Source organism: Pygoscelis adeliae, unplaced genomic scaffold, assembly GCF_000699105.1.
Source record: "Pygoscelis adeliae isolate BGI_AS28 unplaced genomic scaffold, ASM69910v1 Scaffold167, whole genome shotgun sequence".
NCBI lineage: Eukaryota > Metazoa > Chordata > Aves > Sphenisciformes > Spheniscidae > Pygoscelis > Pygoscelis adeliae.
Window position 1 is genome coordinate 6,103,867 of NW_008825428.1, and position 17,920 is coordinate 6,121,786.

At 38.6% G+C, this 17,920-nt stretch overlaps 1 protein-coding gene across 1 annotated transcript in view; it reads left to right on the forward strand.

Annotated features, from left to right (window-relative positions):
- The window catches only part of FBXO8 (F-box protein 8), a 13,604-nt gene extending 8,323 nt beyond the window's left edge, over positions 1 to 5,281 (forward strand). The window contains exons 3-5 of the mRNA XM_009330695.1: positions 1,913 to 2,031; positions 3,668 to 3,864; positions 4,635 to 5,281. Of these exons, the coding sequence (XP_009328970.1) occupies positions 1,913 to 2,031; positions 3,668 to 3,864; positions 4,635 to 4,822 (504 nt within the window). The 3' untranslated portion in view covers positions 4,823 to 5,281. The remainder of the gene's footprint in view (positions 1 to 1,912; positions 2,032 to 3,667; positions 3,865 to 4,634) is intronic.
- The last annotated feature ends 12,639 nt before the right edge of the window (positions 5,282 to 17,920 follow it).

Here is a 17,920-nt window from a genome sequence, read left to right on the forward strand (position 1 = left end):
CTGAGACTTCCTCGCCAGGCTTCAGTTTGTATTACCTTAAGCAAATACTTATTACTGAAGCAAATGCATAAGTCTCATTAAGTCAGGATATATGTAAAGGAGATGTTCTGCTGCTAGTCTTGTATAAATTGCCAAAATACTCGAGGAATTAATATGCAGTTGATGTTCATTTTGATCTCCCATTTTTAGTTTCCTATCTAGCTCTAATTCAAGAAAGTAACCTTACGCTATCCATCTATACTATGGGCAAACTTAAATATGATCTAATTTGGATTTAAATGCAAGCTTATAGTGCAATACATGTTTCATTAGGGTCCTAAATATTCTTCTTAAAATCGGGGCCTAAAATTGCTAGGGTTTTTTTTTGTCTTACCTGTATAAAACCTTTATATTTTTATTTATTTTATAAAACATTCCTTTAACAAAAAAAAAAAGTATGCTGATTAACTGCTATTTTCTGTAAATATATAAGCAAAAATTACGGACTGGTAAAAACAGCTAGATAACATTACAGGTGTTCGTTGGCTTTTCACTTGTGTTACCAATATCTTAAGCATGTATTCTAATTTGTTTTTTGCTTGATATAACTGAGACTTTGCTTTACTAATCCACTTCATAAAACAACTTTCCAAACCTGTACTCAGTCCTTTATTTCTTTTTTAAGCAAAACTGAAGAGCACTGGGAAGTTAGTTTATACACTGAATGACAGGTTGCCCCTACATCTTTATAGATGTAATGTAAACTAAAAGGGCAGACTTGCAAAATATTGTGAAGTCTGATATCAGAAGATTTATGAAAAAATATTTCAGAAGTATTTTAAAGGTGATTTAGGTTTTGGCCTTGGTACGTTATCCGATGCAGAAATGCACTGTCCTACACATTTTACGCTATTTCAACATTATAATATCATCAAGAGATACTGTACTTAAGTATTGTAATACTTCTTAAGAATTGTAACACTTCTTTGTAACATGCTCAGAACCACTCCCAGCCCCTGCCAAATTGAATTGAAACTAGTTGGTTAGTTATTCTCAGGTTTAGATTTTTGTTGTTGAAAAATGTGAACATTTTTAAAATCCATTAGGTTGGTTTTGATTTCTGAGATCATAAGGAAAATCGTTTTATGCTTTGGGATATTTCAGTGAACAGAAAGAATCCAAAATATCACTGAAATATTTTTAAATGAAATTTGGCATGTGTATTCTATAAGAAATGTGTGCTTGGCGAAGTGTGGAAAATTCTGGAAATCATAATATGAATATAATATATACACAATCATTCTACCTTTTTAAACTTTTCTTTTTTATGTTAGGTACAGTGTTCTTATTTATGTGTATGCATATTTATATATGTTGATATTTACCTATGCTTTGAAATCAGCGTGCTTGTGTTTATTTGCATTGTTACACATTTAAACAAATGCATATAATGCATCTATTTGAATGTGATACATCGTATACATGTGAGAACATTAATGTTTTAATGAAAGATACTAAAGACTAAACACATTATGGCTAAGATTTTTATTTACAAAAGTTACAAAATTAAAAGTTATGGTCCCCACAGCATTTTAAATACAATTACAGAAGTATGAAAACCAAAATAGTAGTCTACACTGTAAAGAAATTATTAAAGAACCATCATGCTCATTATGGGGTTCATAATTTTAAATTTCCTACTGTGAGTATGTGTAAAATCTCAACCATAACAATAAATTGTTTCTTTGCATTTGATGTATAATTTTAGAGTGTATTGTGCATGTTGAAATGTGATTTAGAGGAAGAGGAATCATTCTGAAAAACAAACCAACTAATTAGTAGGATTATGTTCCTACATTGGCAAGTACAATACTTGTTCCTAAACACATTATGAAGATTAAACATATTTAAACATACATGTATTTTATCTCAGGGAGTCAACTACTTTATGTCCAAGGGCATACTAGACGATTCGCCGAAAGAAATAGCTAAGTTTATCTTTTGCACACGAACACTAAATTGGAAGAAGCTGAGAATCTACCTTGATGAAAGGTAACTTGAATTTCTCTTGAGACATTTCCTATTCATTTTCACTGTACCAGCACCATTCAACAATATTGTGCTTGTATTGATGTGATCTCGAAGATGTGAAAATGCAGATAAGTAATGCTGCTGCTAAACCTGAACAGTTATTCAGTTATTCATGTGACTGTAACGCTTTATAAGAACCCTTGAAAATACCACATATAACTAGTAAATCTCGCATCCTATGCTTTTTCTGCATTTTTGCATTTCTGGGCATAAATTGTTCTGGAGGTATAGTGAGCATTTAAACTGCACAGGATAATCTTTGTGCTGTATGACATTCAGATTTTATAGATATTTTGCTGCTTTTTTTGACTTGAGGTTTCTTTTTTTCCTATCTAGTATGGGTGTTCATCAGAAAAAGCAGTTACCACTTTACCAAATGACGATGGCTTTTTAACTAACGTTGAATCATCTAACCATTATTTGGTTGTCTGATATTTCTCAAATGGAAGTCACACCCACCTCCTAGGATGCAATAGAGCATCCTCTTGGAGACAGCATGAGCTGTGGTAGGGAACACTCTCCCTGCTGTAGCATGCTCTTCTACCTCCACAATGCTTTCTCTTGCCCTCCAGGATACCTTCAGGTTGGGGTAGTGCAGTATCAGGAAAGAGGAGCACCAACACGTTCAAGCGAAGTTGAAAGAGGAGGAGAATAATAACTGGACCTAAATAGGAAGAGCAGAGGGACAGCAGCACTTCTAGCAGGAATCCTCTCCTGCTTCTCATCCTCCTCAGCCTGTACCGCTAAAGGAATAAAAGGAGTCATTCTGTAGTGTTATCACCACTGACAGTCCTGTGCTGTAAAACTTCAGATTATCAATTTTTTTGGCAACAGAAAAAATACAAAACCATTTAACAGCTGAGATTGCAAGTTAATATTAGCAACGCCTACTGCCATTCATCTTCCCTTCGTAAACAGAGTGTAATCAGACACTAAAAATAAAAACTAGGTTTCTAAACGTTGAAACTCCTCTCTTAGTACTGAAATGTTTAATAGAAAGGATAAACATATGAGAATATTCTTTTGGTTCACTTCAAATTTGCTTCCAAATTTCCTTCAGATGTCTTTGCACATCTGTTCACGTAGGCTAGTCTGAATCCTTTAGATGTTTCTGTGTTCAGTGGAACACGCTTGAGAGCATCGCACCCTGATGGACTTGGACTTTAAAGGGGTTTTGTGAGCAAATTTTATCTAACGTAAGCCTGGTTTTAACAAGATACTCCTGTAACAGCTTCTGCTTAGGCACCAAAATGTGTGACGCACGTGAATCTAGTCCCTTTACTGTCTTTTTTAATGGCTTTGTCAGACAGTTTAAAGGAGGTGAAGCCTCTATGTAGACTATGATTGAATATGCATATAAAGAAACTTAGAATTCTGATTAATGTATCTTTTTATAGTATTTGGCTACTATTGTAAGTGTCTGAAGAACGTGTCTATATTATCTTTGTGCTGTTGGTGATAATTTTCTTTGTCTTTCAGCAAAAAACAAAGCTCATAAACTATTCTAAAGCTTTTGTTTTTATTTTTAAAACCTACACTTTCATATTTAAACAGTTAAAAGAATCTTCTCTAATTATGTGGGATTTTATTCTACCAGGCGAGATGTTTTGGATGACCTTGTGACGCTGCACAACTTCAGAAATCAGTTCTTGCCAAATGCACTGAGAGAGTTCTTCAGACACATTCATGCTCCTGAGGAGCGTGGGGAGTACCTTGAGACTCTCATAACAAAGTTCTCTCACAGATTCTGTGCTTGTAACCCTGATTTGATGAGAGAGCTTGGCCTTAGCCCTGGTAAGCAAAAAAAGAGCTTTGATTCAGTGGATCAGTCTTTATATTTCTGGATGGTGCTACTGCTTATGATAGTTTTAAAATCAGCACCTAAACAAGTATGTCTGAAAGTACAAACATGGCTTGGGAGGGTTCAGTACAGAGGCAGCATCCCACTCGGGTTGAAAAAAAACAAGAATAACATACAGATTCTTTTCTTAGACCTAGCTGATAAGTGGGTTTTATTTTCACGTTATCTTTCCTTCACTTTTGTCTGTGCTTAAGCTCTGTACTATGTCTAAGTTGCCTCTTGCAAAGACTTACACACTTACCATTTTACCTCGTGGATAGTCCTGCAGAAACGAGAGGGAATTTTGGGCCTCACTCAAGTTAACAAGCATTTCTAATTGGTTGGGGGGGAGCCAGTTTTCAGCAGTGGGACTGCTTACATATTTAAAGATAAGCTTTAGCAGGATGTTGGCCTTAGTTTACAAAAACTTCAAGAATCTGTTTAAATGAATGTGCATAAAGCCCTTAGTGACTTTTGGATAATATAGAAATATTAAGAGATTTGTAAATGCTCATTTGGCAATGTGCTGACATTATTACTTTGAAAATTGCTATATTAAATTTTATTTCACTGGGATACCCTTTCGAGTTGTTATATATGAGTATATCTATATATAATTATAAGCCCAGATGATGAAGACCGTAAAGTTCTTGGACAGGGAACAATATTTTTAATGATCACAGTTTCCTTTTTAAATTTTTTTTATTTATTCTCTCTCGTCTAGATGCAGTTTATGTACTGTGTTACTCTTTGATTCTACTTTCCATTGATCTAACAAGCCCTCACGTGAAGAACAAAATGTCAAAGAGGGAATTCATCCGAAATACACGACGAGCTGCACAGAATATTAGTGAAGATTTTGTAGGGCACCTTTATGACAACATCTACCTTATTGGCCATGTGGCTGCCTAAAAGCACAATTTGCTAGCACTTAAAATTTGTAATTTTCAAAAACTACGTCAATTCAAGAAATTAATTATTTTGTAGAGATGGGGGTTATTTTAGTGCTGGTCATTCTAACCTCTGTATGCAATCAAAGTTTGTGTGTGTAAGTGTGTGTATGTGTAAACTACCTTTTCTATTTACCATGGGAACGGAAGGATTTGGAGATTTGTTTTTCGTAATTTTTTTAGTTTTGCACAAAACAATGCCATTAGCCTGACACAGCCATTTACGAATGTTAAACTGACATTGCAGTCTAAGCTGACAAAAGTGGTGAATTTGTGCATCAGATCTGCTTGAAACTTTAATAAGTTCATTCTTTTTAGAATACCATGTAATGTGTATATATTTAACTAAAGAGATTTATAATCATAATTATTTTATCGTAAAATATTTTAACTAAAATTTCTCCTTTTATCTCTTAAAATAGCGTTGTACTTCTTTCTTTTGCGTTTTTTTACAATGCTGGCTACCTCAGATACATAAGTTAGAGAAACATTGGTCTGAATACTACAATGAAGTTTATTCTAGGAGATGACAGAACACTTGTAAAATATCTAAGCTGATATTTAATACTGTCTTGACTAACTTGAATTAGCATATTGCCAATCTGCTGTTCACTCAATTTTAAAGAAGATTACAACCTCTATTTTAGATGGACCCAGCTGTCATACAGGGCTAGCCTGGGGAAACCGTGCGGTTTACATAGAGAGCGCTAACCTATATTGCAGACACTAGTTATTGGGGACATAGGACAACTACAGTCATCTATTCAGCACGGTAAGCAAGGAAAAATCTCAACAGGGAAAGTGGTAGGGGCAGCTAACGTGTTGCTGCTTTCAACTGTTTCCCTGGGTCTAGAAGTGTCAATGATGGAAATGCCTAGGCAAATACGTACCAGATGACTTATTGCTAAAGCTATTGAAAACTGACTGTGCAAGATTAGAGCAGTGACTGTGCAGGATTGGAGAGCCGTTTCAGACTCGGATACTGAATTACTCTTTCTAAATCTGTCATGTAGCTAGATTTTAAATAGTTCTAGATTTATGAAAACACTTCAAAAATGGTTTCGGTCAGGTTGTGTCTTAGGTTTTCTGAAGCGTGTAGAATATGTGCAGCTGCCGTGCATGTGCAGGAATGGAATGAGGATTTGCCTGGGTTTTGTTCAGATAGCTCATAGAGCAGTGCTTTTCTTAAATTGACGTAACGTAGTTGAAATCAGAGCTGTTCCTGATTATGTTTGTTTACATAACATTCAGCTATCGCTAGCATCTGGATTCATCATGGTAACGAGTAGATTCATCCTTTTTCCCTACCACACCGTGAGGTGAGGTAGGAAGATATTCTTGGTTCTGTTTTACAGATTAATCTGATTTTTTTAGGTAGGAAGCCTATGGCATAACCAGGAATTGAATGCAGGTCATGCTCCTCATAGGCACGCGCTTTGCCCACACTGCTGCTTTCCGTTTGGCACCTAGGGGGTGTTACGTTTGTCTTAGGAGAAGAGTGATGACAATGACAGTCCACACAAGGGCTACATAAATGACAGGGAGGAAGAAAAAAAAAAAAATGTAGCTACCGCTGCTATTTCAAGTGTTTAGGACATTTGGTTTATAGCTCTGGTCCACATACAAAAACGCACCCAGAAAACATTGTATTTTTTTTATTACGTTACCTTTAATCAAGTGTAAATGCCATTTGTATTTGTGTAGCATATGCAGCCAAAGCCAGGAGCCAGCAGTATTGCAGCTATCTTCCAGACCGGTTTTACAATATCACTCCCCTCTCTCAGGATAATTTCTCATCACTTCACCCTGTGTCATTTCATACATTTCAGAAAGCCCAAGGATGCATTCCACAGTGGCCAATTAATCACAAATACAAATAAAGAGTATGCGCTACATTGGGGAGCTTCGTTTAAGGCACAGGTATCTGGTCCTGTAAAAAAAAAAAAAAAAAAAAAAAAAGTTGGAAAACTTTTAACATAATCTGTAAAACCAAAAATAAAGGGTAAGTGTCTCTGTGCTCCTTAAAGTGATCTTACGTGAAGACTGCAGAATATGGCTTTCTAGAAAACGCTCCTCAGAAGTTATACACTTAAAAAGAAGAATTCAGTGAATTTTGAAATTACAACTGATCTTACCAGGAAATGTTTTCTTCTCAAACCGCAAATGCAGAGCGAGGCCTAATTCTCTTCTGACTGGTGTTTATGCTGACATTAGCATAAACATAGCAGGGTTTGATTTTGCACTGATACGAGAGTACAAATTGTTAATCTGCATTTCTCTTAATTTCCAGTTACCCTCAGTTCCCATCCTCAAACAGATACAGAAGAAAGCCTCCAGGCAGGCAGAACATGGTTTTTCTGGAATAGATGAGTATATCTATTAACAAGGTTTAGAAAGCTTCAAGGCCAGCGTAACAGCCAAGAAGATAAATTAGAAACAGGATGATATGGTTAAAGTTTCCATAAGACACAAGTCCAGGGGAAAAGAAAAAAAAAAAACAAAACAAAACCCTAATCGCATACAGATAACAGCATCTGATCTTCACAATAGGATTTTGAACAATGTTAGATGGTTAGTGCCCAACTCACGCTGTACATTATGTTACTAACTCTCGAGTGGAGCGGAAAACAGCAAACACAACATGCCAAGTGTGAATTCCCTTAGAGGTAACCGAGAAACAAAAAACGACAATAGACGTTTCTTCTGTCCTTTCTTCTTTTGAAGTTTGAGTCTTTCTCCAGAGTGGCAGAGAAGTAATTTTTTGCATTTTAAGAATCTGGAGTTTTCATGAAGTTAGGCAATTTTCTGTCTTAAAAGAAAAAAAATCTTAAGCAGGCGTAACAATACTCTTACAAAGCGAGAAAGATAAAGTTTGAATTCCCTTAGTCATGCTCCAAAAGCCCTCTAAAAACTAAGTTTTGGGCAGCATCTTCTTCAATGCACTATTGGTGTCTCCACCTACATTTTAAAATAGTGGTAGACGCTTCATTGATCCAGGTGTCACTAAACAATGTGATGTGGAAATAGCTATTTGATCAAGCACTTCAAAAGACTTAGGTAGAGGATCCCAAGCCTAATCACATGAGCGTGATCGTACTCATAACTGCAAAGTGATTCCCGAGCTATTGTGATTCCGCCACTGCCTGTCCTTTGAACTTCGGCCATGTGATGTTGCCTTCACGCTAACTGTACGCAGCACTGAAGGAAGAAATGAGCCTGCAGCCCATCCCCCTGCAAACGCTGGTTATTCTGGTCCTAAAAGACGCTGAAGTTGTGTTCTGAATGGCCATTTCTGAAATTTTGCTAACTTTAGTATACACAGATGTGACAGAAGGACAACTGTTCTTTGTTCATGTAGGGGAAGTAAGTGTACCTGTGTCCGTGTGAAGTGTCACATAATACAGCTCATTTTTGCCTGTATTATATGCGGAGGCTCTCATTGCATTTATTCAAGGAATATGGCGTATATTACATACTCACATGGTTTCGTTACAGACAGTGTCTGATACTCTACATTTTCTCAAAACTCTATTTCTGTCTTGAATATTTTCCATTCATGCTCTAAACAACGGATTTATACAGCTTTGGCTTTTGAAAATAAATCAAAGCTGCTTCAACATACAAAAGCCCAAACAATTGTAAGTTAGAGACACGTTTGTCAATTTTGAAGTGCACAAGAAATTCACATTCAGGAAAAAAAAATTCAATTTGTTCTCTTCAACCTTTCCCTCCCACCCCCCATGCTGGAAAAAGAAAAATAATAAACAGTTTCAAAACACAGATTTAGGAAAATAAACTGTCTAGCTGGGCAAATAAATGTGACTATTTCCTCTTCAGTATACTGCAGTTTATTAATGTGCTTACATAAACAAATTTATCAACAGGGATTGCTCTTTTTTGAAGCGGTAATAGTTTTGTTCTCTGTGCAAGGTCGTCGTTGTGCAAGCTGATATTTTTTATAGTTCTGTTTTTAGAAAACAGGTATTAAATTATTTTCAGTACTTAAGCAAAGCTGAGGTATACCTAATTGATCGTGTTAAAATGTCAAAATAACAATATTAAGTATTTAGAAAACTCAGAGTTACTTGCCTTATATTGGATTGGAATTTTTTTTCTTTTCACATATTTCATGTAAGTATCAAAACTAATAAACATTAAGGCTGATGACTTGTTCTCTGCCATTGTAAAATCTACCACTCTAATCTCAAAAGCACTATTAAAATGGACAAAGGACAGACTTAAAGGATTTCCTGTGTCTCCCATAGGCACATTACGGTTTCATTTTGCCTTAAAGAGAAATATTATACAAACTTTTATAATCTACATATAATAGTGATTTTAGTAAGATAAAATTTTATGTGATCTTGTAATATTATTTATCAGATGTTAAAAGTTAAGACTTACCATACGATGTGTGTAATTAAATCATAACCAGAGAGCTAGGATTAGTTACAGAAATGAATGTGTATGTAAAAAGCTTCAGAGAGATCACATTGCTCCTTCATCACTTCAGTGCGTTTGCTGACAATGGTGTTAGTCAATTTGCAGTTTTCCTTTCACAAAACAAGCTTAGAGAAGAGATGGATTAGAAAATACTTACACAGAATACTTCCATTCCCTGTGTGAAATTTTCCTGCATTAAAAAGGAACTTTCTGTATTTGCTTTATAATTTAAAAAAAGCAAGAAACTACAATTTGTCGAAAGAATGAAGAGGCTCAAATTTTCAGATATGTGTTCACTCATAGCACCTAATACAGAAAACGAGCAAAAAGCACTTTTCAGATTTCTAGCAATCCAACAAATGCATTATTTTCTAAGCTTAAAAATACTACTTACTGAGTATGCGTACATGACAGAAATCAAGCGTATTTATGTGAAAGCAACATGGTCAGGAGACCAGTTCTTTTCAGAGAGAGTATTCATTTGTAAAAGCTAGCTTTCTTCTTGGCAGTGTTGGAGAGGAATGTTGGATTTAATTTAAAATGATTAATGAGATTTTGTCAGACTCCCTGCCTTTACCACCGCTGCAGTTTGTCAGCACAACAACCTGGGAAACCCGGACGCCACTCTGTCGCCCAAAACAGCTTTCCAGGAAAAAATAAACCTGAGTAACTAGTGCCAGGTACATGTCAATGGTATTGTCTTTCAGCTGTTGAAAGTTTAACTCTAAGTTGGGACATTTACACATTCTGAGGAAGTGAACCTCATTCATTATTTCAATAGTCTGGTTTTGACAGTGGATACCAGTATAAACTTAGGTTTTCAGAGCAGTCATAGCCTTTATTATTAACTTATGGAAAATCCTATAATCCATGCAGACGAGAGAGTCTTTAAAAGGGAAAAAAAAAAAATATCAAAGCTTGTTCAGGTAAGTTTTTCTGGAGAAAGACCATCTATGCAACCTGCCTCATTTTTGGCTGTGTTCCGTTAGGAGGATCTCATCCTCTGAGCCCTCCGCACGCAAATAGGCTGCCGAGTGGCAAGGAATGCTCTGCTGGACGCGAGGCAGACGCATCTGTGTGCACACGTATGCTAAGAGCCAAAACCTAACAAGTTCGCAATACTTTTCATATGTAACCATAACATAAGAAAATGAGCAATTCTTTTGAAATGTAGGGTAGATAATGAAAATGATTTACGATTTGTCTTTTTCACTTTCCTTGTGGAAATTTATTCTGTTGGGCTACAGCTTGAGCATTGTGTTCTCCTTACACATGAAATACACAAAAACTGAAAAGAAGACGTTAATTTCAAAAGCAGCCTTCCCCTTCCAGAAAACATATGTCTGCCTGTGCTGCACCAGTCTTTCTTCAGTCACATCACCCTGTATCAACAAACTGACGTTTCATTCACTCCTGTGGACGCCTTTGTACATCAGTTCTATCCACTAACTCAGCAGGCCGAAGATCCTGTGAGGCTTCACAGAGATGTAGATGGTGAAAAAGACTTAGTACAGCTCTGCTACACCAGGCAGAACATACTCCTTATGGGGCACGATGCCACAGATACTCTTTGTGTGACTTTTGTCTTAGCTATTTCTTCCGTGTTGAAAAAAGGATTTTCACAACTGCTGTTTCCCTGTCTTCACATCCAGAGTTCAGACTAATTGTCATAATTACATGAAACGCAATTGAATTGAAATATATTTTTATAACTGGAGAACTTCTTAAGCTTACTTGCCTTCTGCAGCATTAATCAGCTGCATGACAAAACAAGCAAGGAAATCACAGAACTGCTTTAGAAGCGCTAGAGAAGTGCATCTCTCTGTGTGCTGCTTAGTGACAATCAAGATCCTGCATTTTTTCACATTAAATTTAACTACTTATTTCTATATTCCACTTAGGAATTTGTATCAATAAATGTATTTGTTACTGTTCCATGCTGTCTAAAGTCTGACAGTACCGTTCCTGATTTGTACTAGCAAAAGCTAGTTTTGTTGGGTTTTTTTCCCCCCTGGCATAGAAGCAAAATTTACAGTAGATACACAACATTCATCTATCACAGTAAAAATAGGATAAACAGTGCTTGAACCTTTTTTCCCTATACATAAGGTTTAGATATGTAATAAAATACAGAAGTAACATGATTAGTAATCAGCTTTTGTTAAAACTTTTTTTCAGCTTTTTAAAAATAAACGTATTAATCCATTATTTCCTTTTCTTGGTATGAAGTGTTCACAATGTACATTTTGCTGCACAACATGTGCTGAAAATCACAGCACTTAAAGGCCGAATTTTAAGATTTAAATGGTACATAGATAGACATTGGGCTGACTTCCTATATAAAGTAGATTTTATTTAAAATCATGAAGACCCTGAAACTTATTGAGAATTCTTTTAAATGAGTAATGCTTAGTAATATTAAGTTAAATTGTTAGACATCAATCAAGATTTATGGTCTGGGTCTAAAGACACAAATTAGTAAAAGGGGAGGAAAGCCAAAGGAAGAAATTTTCTGTGATAAGACTTTTCATTAAAAGTTTCATTAAAACTAAAATTTTGTTAGTTTTAATGCAGATCGAGACAGAAGTTTTGAAGAGGTGAGATTAGTGTTTTCTGTAAGAGGATACCTGGTCCCAACCGTATTCATACCTCATCCTCCCTCTTTCCTGCGGTAACATAACAGCCTTCCTGCCCTTCCAACAAGTCTGCTCCTCTCCACAGCTGTCTGCAGTGAGGCTGAGCAGAGTATTCCTTTGCAGCCTACCCTTCTTTTCCCCCCAAATTAGTAAATGGACTGTGTGTAATCTTGTTATTTTTAAAATACAAAGTGTTCTCTGTAATTTCTTAACACCGGTTAAATAACAGAAACAAAAGAAATTAGCAGTTAAGATGTACTCTTGATGAGTGTTGATTTTTTAAGTACAGACAGTTGTTCTATTATACAAAAGAAATAGAAAAGGAAGCCCATGTTGCCAATCACACAGCTTTATGTCAATAATGTCAATCTCATAATTATTCCAAAATCATCCTCAAATTAATTCCACAAATGCTGATTAACGATCTTTAGTCTATTTTAGAAGTTGTTCACTACATACTTGAACTAAGCAGAATTTTACATAGAATATGAGGTAACACCTGGGGAGGTTTATCTGCATTATCCTTACAACACACTTAACAAGATATACCCTAGTAAAATTCTGGCCCCACCACTGTCAAAAGCAAATCAGTAACTCACAGGAGTAGAGTCAGGATGTCATTGCGGTTTGGAAGAAGCAAAAGCTTAGAAGTATCTGTAATGCCTCACCTTCTGACAGACCCATGGCCTCAGCACACCTTTTAAGCCGATAAATGTCACTGTGTTATCAATTGTGACATAGCAGTATTCTCAAATCTTTTTGGGTAACCTATTCTCAATAAAGAGGAGAAACAAAAGCAGGTTGACTCTCTGGAGGCTTTGTGCTTACTACAAGTAGTGCAAGTAATGCTGTTACTTAATACAGTAATGCTTTAGTCAAAAAGCATTTAACCACAGAGAAAAGAGAAATAGTAAAATTCAATGCCCACGATGCATAGGAGATCTGTAAAATAAATAGCAGAGTCCCATCTGTACAGGCATAGCAGAATATTGGTCTAAAAGAAAAGGCATCTCAGTTTCAGTAAACTATAATCTAATTCTCTCAAGTGGTGACTGAAGTGCCCCTTTCGGTTTCAACCCCTTTGTAGCCAATTCTCAGGGTACAGGTGTAGCACGTAATCTAGCAAAGGAGAATTTGCGTGTTCATAGGCTGATGAGTAGTAATCTCTCTGCTCTGGCTGGCACTTCTCACAAACAGCCTTTGGTGAGTCAGTATCATTGTCTTTAGAAGTAAGATCTTCCAGAAAGAGATTTGTCATTTGCCGTATCACAAAGTTTAGAAGGTATGCTCAAAGGCTGAAGAAAGCCAGATTGGTTGGGTGGGCGTTTTATACTGTCAGGTGTGTGTATTGTGTACTTCTCTCCCCCTTTCCTCCTTTTTCACTTTCTTCATTTCCAAACAAGCTTGTTTATATCATTCTTAACAATCATTTATCTTTTGGGGGGGGAGACAGACTGTGAATCTTTGAGGGTAAAAAAAAAATGCGTGAGCTTTCACAGTTTTTCCGTAACATTAAAATATCATTCCTGTGGTTGCCAAGAATTTCTGTGAATAAAGATTGTGAACTTCATGTGAGCTCAAACTGATCCACTGATACCTGAGAGCAGAAGAGTCACCTTACAGTTACCACCCCAGAAGGTTAGAATGTGGAATTGGTGTTACCGTGCTTACAAAAATATCACTGACATCAAAGTTATTAAATATTTACAGAATCTTCACCTACTATTTTAATTATTGTTATTTAGTTCATGTACTATTTTAACTGGAAATTGTCAATTAATACTTTTAGCCCTGATTGTGCCAGTCTTACCTACCACAGATCAAGACAAGTTTCTGTGAAAGGACTCCATAATACATTGTTATGGAAAATAATACATCAGGTTCACAAGAACAACACTTTGATGAAGCTCCCGCTTACACGGTGATAAGTATAAACCACTATACAAAAATGAAAATGGCCTTTAAGCAAGCGAGTGATCCAATCCATTTTAAACACAAGTCCTTACAAGGGGGGGGTCTTAGATGTAAGCAGATGAATAACCCAATCCCTATTCTGCTGACAATACACATCTTTAAACATGTGCTTTCAGGTTTCTGAGAAGCCAATGAAACCAACTTTCCATACTATTTATGTCTGTAAGACCCGGCCAGCTTGGAAGGGCAGCACCACAAACCAGTCCCCTGACATGAGTAGTATTTGGCTCAGGCTCCTTATATGATTTAACAGATGACAACCATAGAGCGAAGGTGAGCTTAATATCAAGTTTATTCTTGATAGGAAAACTTGCACAACAAATGCAGTAATTGCAACAAAAGAAAAATATGCTTGACAATGGCTCCGTAGAGGCAATGCAGTCACAAGGTCTTTCCTGAGCAAAACCAACACTCTGGTCCCCAATTTTACAAGCTTGTTTGGCAGGTTTCACCAGTTGGGAAAAGCTCCCCTTGATACTCTCCACCAAAGCACAGCTTCTGCTCACTGAGCATCATTCCCCCACCAGGCCAAAGCAGCCCAGGGCTTCCCTTGATACTCACTATCCAGAAAAAGGGGACACAGTTCCGGATCATGGTAACGTAAGAACAACCCCCCACCATTCCTGCAGCACCAGCCACTTCCCTGTTTCAGTGAAACTCCTAATTTACACCAGCTCAGAATCTGCCCTTCTCTTTTAAGTCCTGAAACTTCATTTTCTCCTACCTTGATCCTATTCTGTTTGCATTACTGGGATGCTTCAGATCTGTTGTGCTCTTCGTGCTATGGATTCCTTGTTCACACATGTCCTTCTGCAAGCAAAAGACTTTATGTCAGAGAGGGCACAAACTCCATGCTGTGCAGAGCTCTTATTATCAAAAGATCATTTAAAAAAAAAAAATACAGTGCATTTGCAAGGACCTATCCCTGGATACAAATATGTTTCAAATTAAAGTAAGACTAGAAATGACTGCAACATAAAGAATACTTTGCTGACTAGAAAATCTGGTAAACTCATGTCTTTTCCGGATATATCTATTGCATCGTATTTTAAAATGACCAGGTTTCATGTTTTTCAGCCACGTAATCTTGAAGTTGTGTCCCTGACTGTAAGGGTAATAGGATTTTTTTTTAAGTCTTCAACTTGCTTACACGTTTTTTCTTTCTCTTTTCTAACATTTCCCTTGCTGGTATTAAAACATACAATGTAACATAACTTCGTAACAATACCTCCTACTTTTTCACTCTGATTTCCTGACTGTGTCGGGATCTTTCTAGTTTCTCCTAGAAAGGCTTATAGAAAAAAAAAAAAGTGTAAATACTACCAATTTGACAGGGTTTATATGTATATATTTATGCCTTGTATATATCCTAGGCTCCTGGTCTGCTTGCTTGCCAGTATGATTGATTGGCTGCGCCCCGAAAGATGTTTACAAAAACCGGCAGGTCCCGCATTTGTTCAGATCTGCAAACACGCAAAGAAAACCAAGCGCCCGGTGATCTCGCTGTCGGCTCTGTTCCTGGAACCTCAGATGGGAGTATTATTGCGGCGGTGGTTATAACTAATACCTCCGATGAGCTGCCCTTCCTCCTCCTCCTCCTCCTCCTCCTCCTCCTCCCTGGGCTTCAGCGGAGCCCCTGCCAGCCGAAGGGATTTGCGCGGTCGCCGGCCGCGGATCGCGGCAAAGCGAAGCGGCCGTCGGGGATTGCGAGGGCGACCCCAGAAAATTAATCAGCTTGCCCTTGCTCAGGCTCCGAGGAGGCGGGGGAGCGGGGTCTTGTTTTTTTCCTCCCCTGTTTCAGGAGGGTCCCCCGACACCGCGGGGTGACCACCGGGTCACTTCACAGCCGCGCCACTTGGAGCAAAAATAAAATAATAAAATAAAAAATAAGCCGCCCACAGATTAGGGAGTCTTACTCCAATGCTTTATTTATTTTAAAGCCCCCATCCCCGCCGAGCCGAGCTCCGCCCCGCCGGGCTCCACCTGCCAGGGCGCAGGGCCGGGAGGATCCCCCTGCCCTAACCCCCCCTCCCGGGGGTCTTTTCCATGTGGATCCCATTATCATCATTTGCTCCTACTATAAGGGGGATTAAAGCGATTAGAATGAAAATAATTAAATGATCTTTCAATTTATCCTTTCGTGCTGGTTGCAAGTGGAAAGGGAGAGGGGTCTCTGCCTAGAGTAACCGAGGTAGGGTTTGTGATTTCTTTTTGAAGGGGTTTATTCTTAAAGGAAAAGAAGAAAAGGGAGGGCGGGGGGAGGAACCCTCGCAACTGTCAACTGTTTTCCAAACACTAGATAAATGCTGGCCAGACCTTTGTCGTAACGTGACCCTTCTGTTTTCAGAGGTGTTTTCCAACCTGTAATCGTTTGGTAAGTCTCAGCGTTGAATAATGAAAGCAAAATAAAAACCAAAAATGCTCGGATGCTCTGGGGTTTTGTTGTTGTTTTGGAGGTGGGAAGGTGGAGAAAATGTTGGGGGTTTGTTTGTCTGGGTTTTTTTTTCCTGCGACAAGCAAAATCCCTGTACTTCACCATTTGGAATAAAGGCATAATCCTGACGAAAGGATTCAAACATTTAAAAATAACAGACGGATTTTAATCTGATGAAGGGACAACCGTTTCTTCAGCCTCTTTTCTTTTTCAAGGAAAGTGCTCTGAAGAAGTGACAAAACTGCTTGCCTTATACACGCACACACTCACGCTATAGCTACGTGTTCATTTATGTATCTTTATGATCCCGTGCCTCAATCTTTATTGTTTTCCCTTGCACGAATGAAATTAAGAGCTTAGGAGGAAAGGTAAAAATTCAAAGGTTAACCAGTCGCAAGCGCCTTCGCTTCGCTTCTTTTTCTTTTTTTCTTTCTTTTTTTTTTTTTAAGTAACGTTAACGTTAAAGAGAGCATTACCGCGCAGGGGCCCACCCGGGTAGATTTTCAACGAGAAAAGAAGGGAGCCTTCCCAAAGCGAGGGGCAGCTGCGCTTACTGACGCCCCATCCTCTTTTCCCCGCGGGGACCCCCAGCCGCTCAGCCCGGGCATGGGGGCGGGGCGGGGGGCGGTGGGAAGGCAGGGCGGGAGGCTGCCGCCAGCGCTGCCTCCCCGCGAAACCTCCCCTCTGCCGCTGCCCGGAGGCGCGAAGCCGCTGGAACCGGTCTATGAATTGGAAATGGGCAGAGGCGGCGACGTCACCCACCCCCTTCCCGACCGAGCAACACCGAACTAAATCCGAATCTCGCAAACCCCGAAAGGTCCGGTGCTGGTGGAGGAGGAAGATGCGCCGGAGACGGTCAGAAAATGCGAAGTTTACAGCTGTAATGCCTCTGCTACCTGAAGGCACGGCGCCAGGGCGGGTAATTCCTTTCACTAATTACTGCGTTTGACAACAAGCAGATCAAAAAGAAAACCTTGCAGGAAGAACTTCAGGATCTGCAGGGGAGAACAACATTTTCTCTGCGCCCGCGAAAATCCTAACAAAAATAACGTGGATGCTTTGCTCTCAGCGGCTCTGGGCGGACGCGTCTGCCCACAGGCAGCGCTGCGCTGCGCTTCGCTTCGCTTCGGTTTAAAAGGTTCTTCTAAATCTGAAAAGTTGCCCTGCGGGGTGTTGGGTTTTTTACAACAGTAGATCTTTCAGGGTGAAGTTTCTTAAGGACAGAAGTTCCTTTGATTCAGCGAGGAGGGAAAATCCCGTTTGCTGTCAGAAGTTAATTTTCAGCTACTAGAGAAGTTGCTGACTTCAACTGTTTTTCCTTCCTCCATAAAAGTCGTCGGCCTGCTTTCATAGCTACCGAAAAGTTTATCCGGCAAATCGAAGCCTAAATCCCGGCGTTCCTTTGGCAGTAACTCCTTTAGCAAATACTTGTTATTACCGCCCCGTGCCCTTTGCCCGGCGGGTCTCGTCCACGAGCCAGGCCGTGTAATTTCTACCCACTGAAGTGGTCATTAATGCCAAACCTGCGGGTGCGAGTCGCTTCCCAATTACCAATAAAACCTTTACTGCGGCT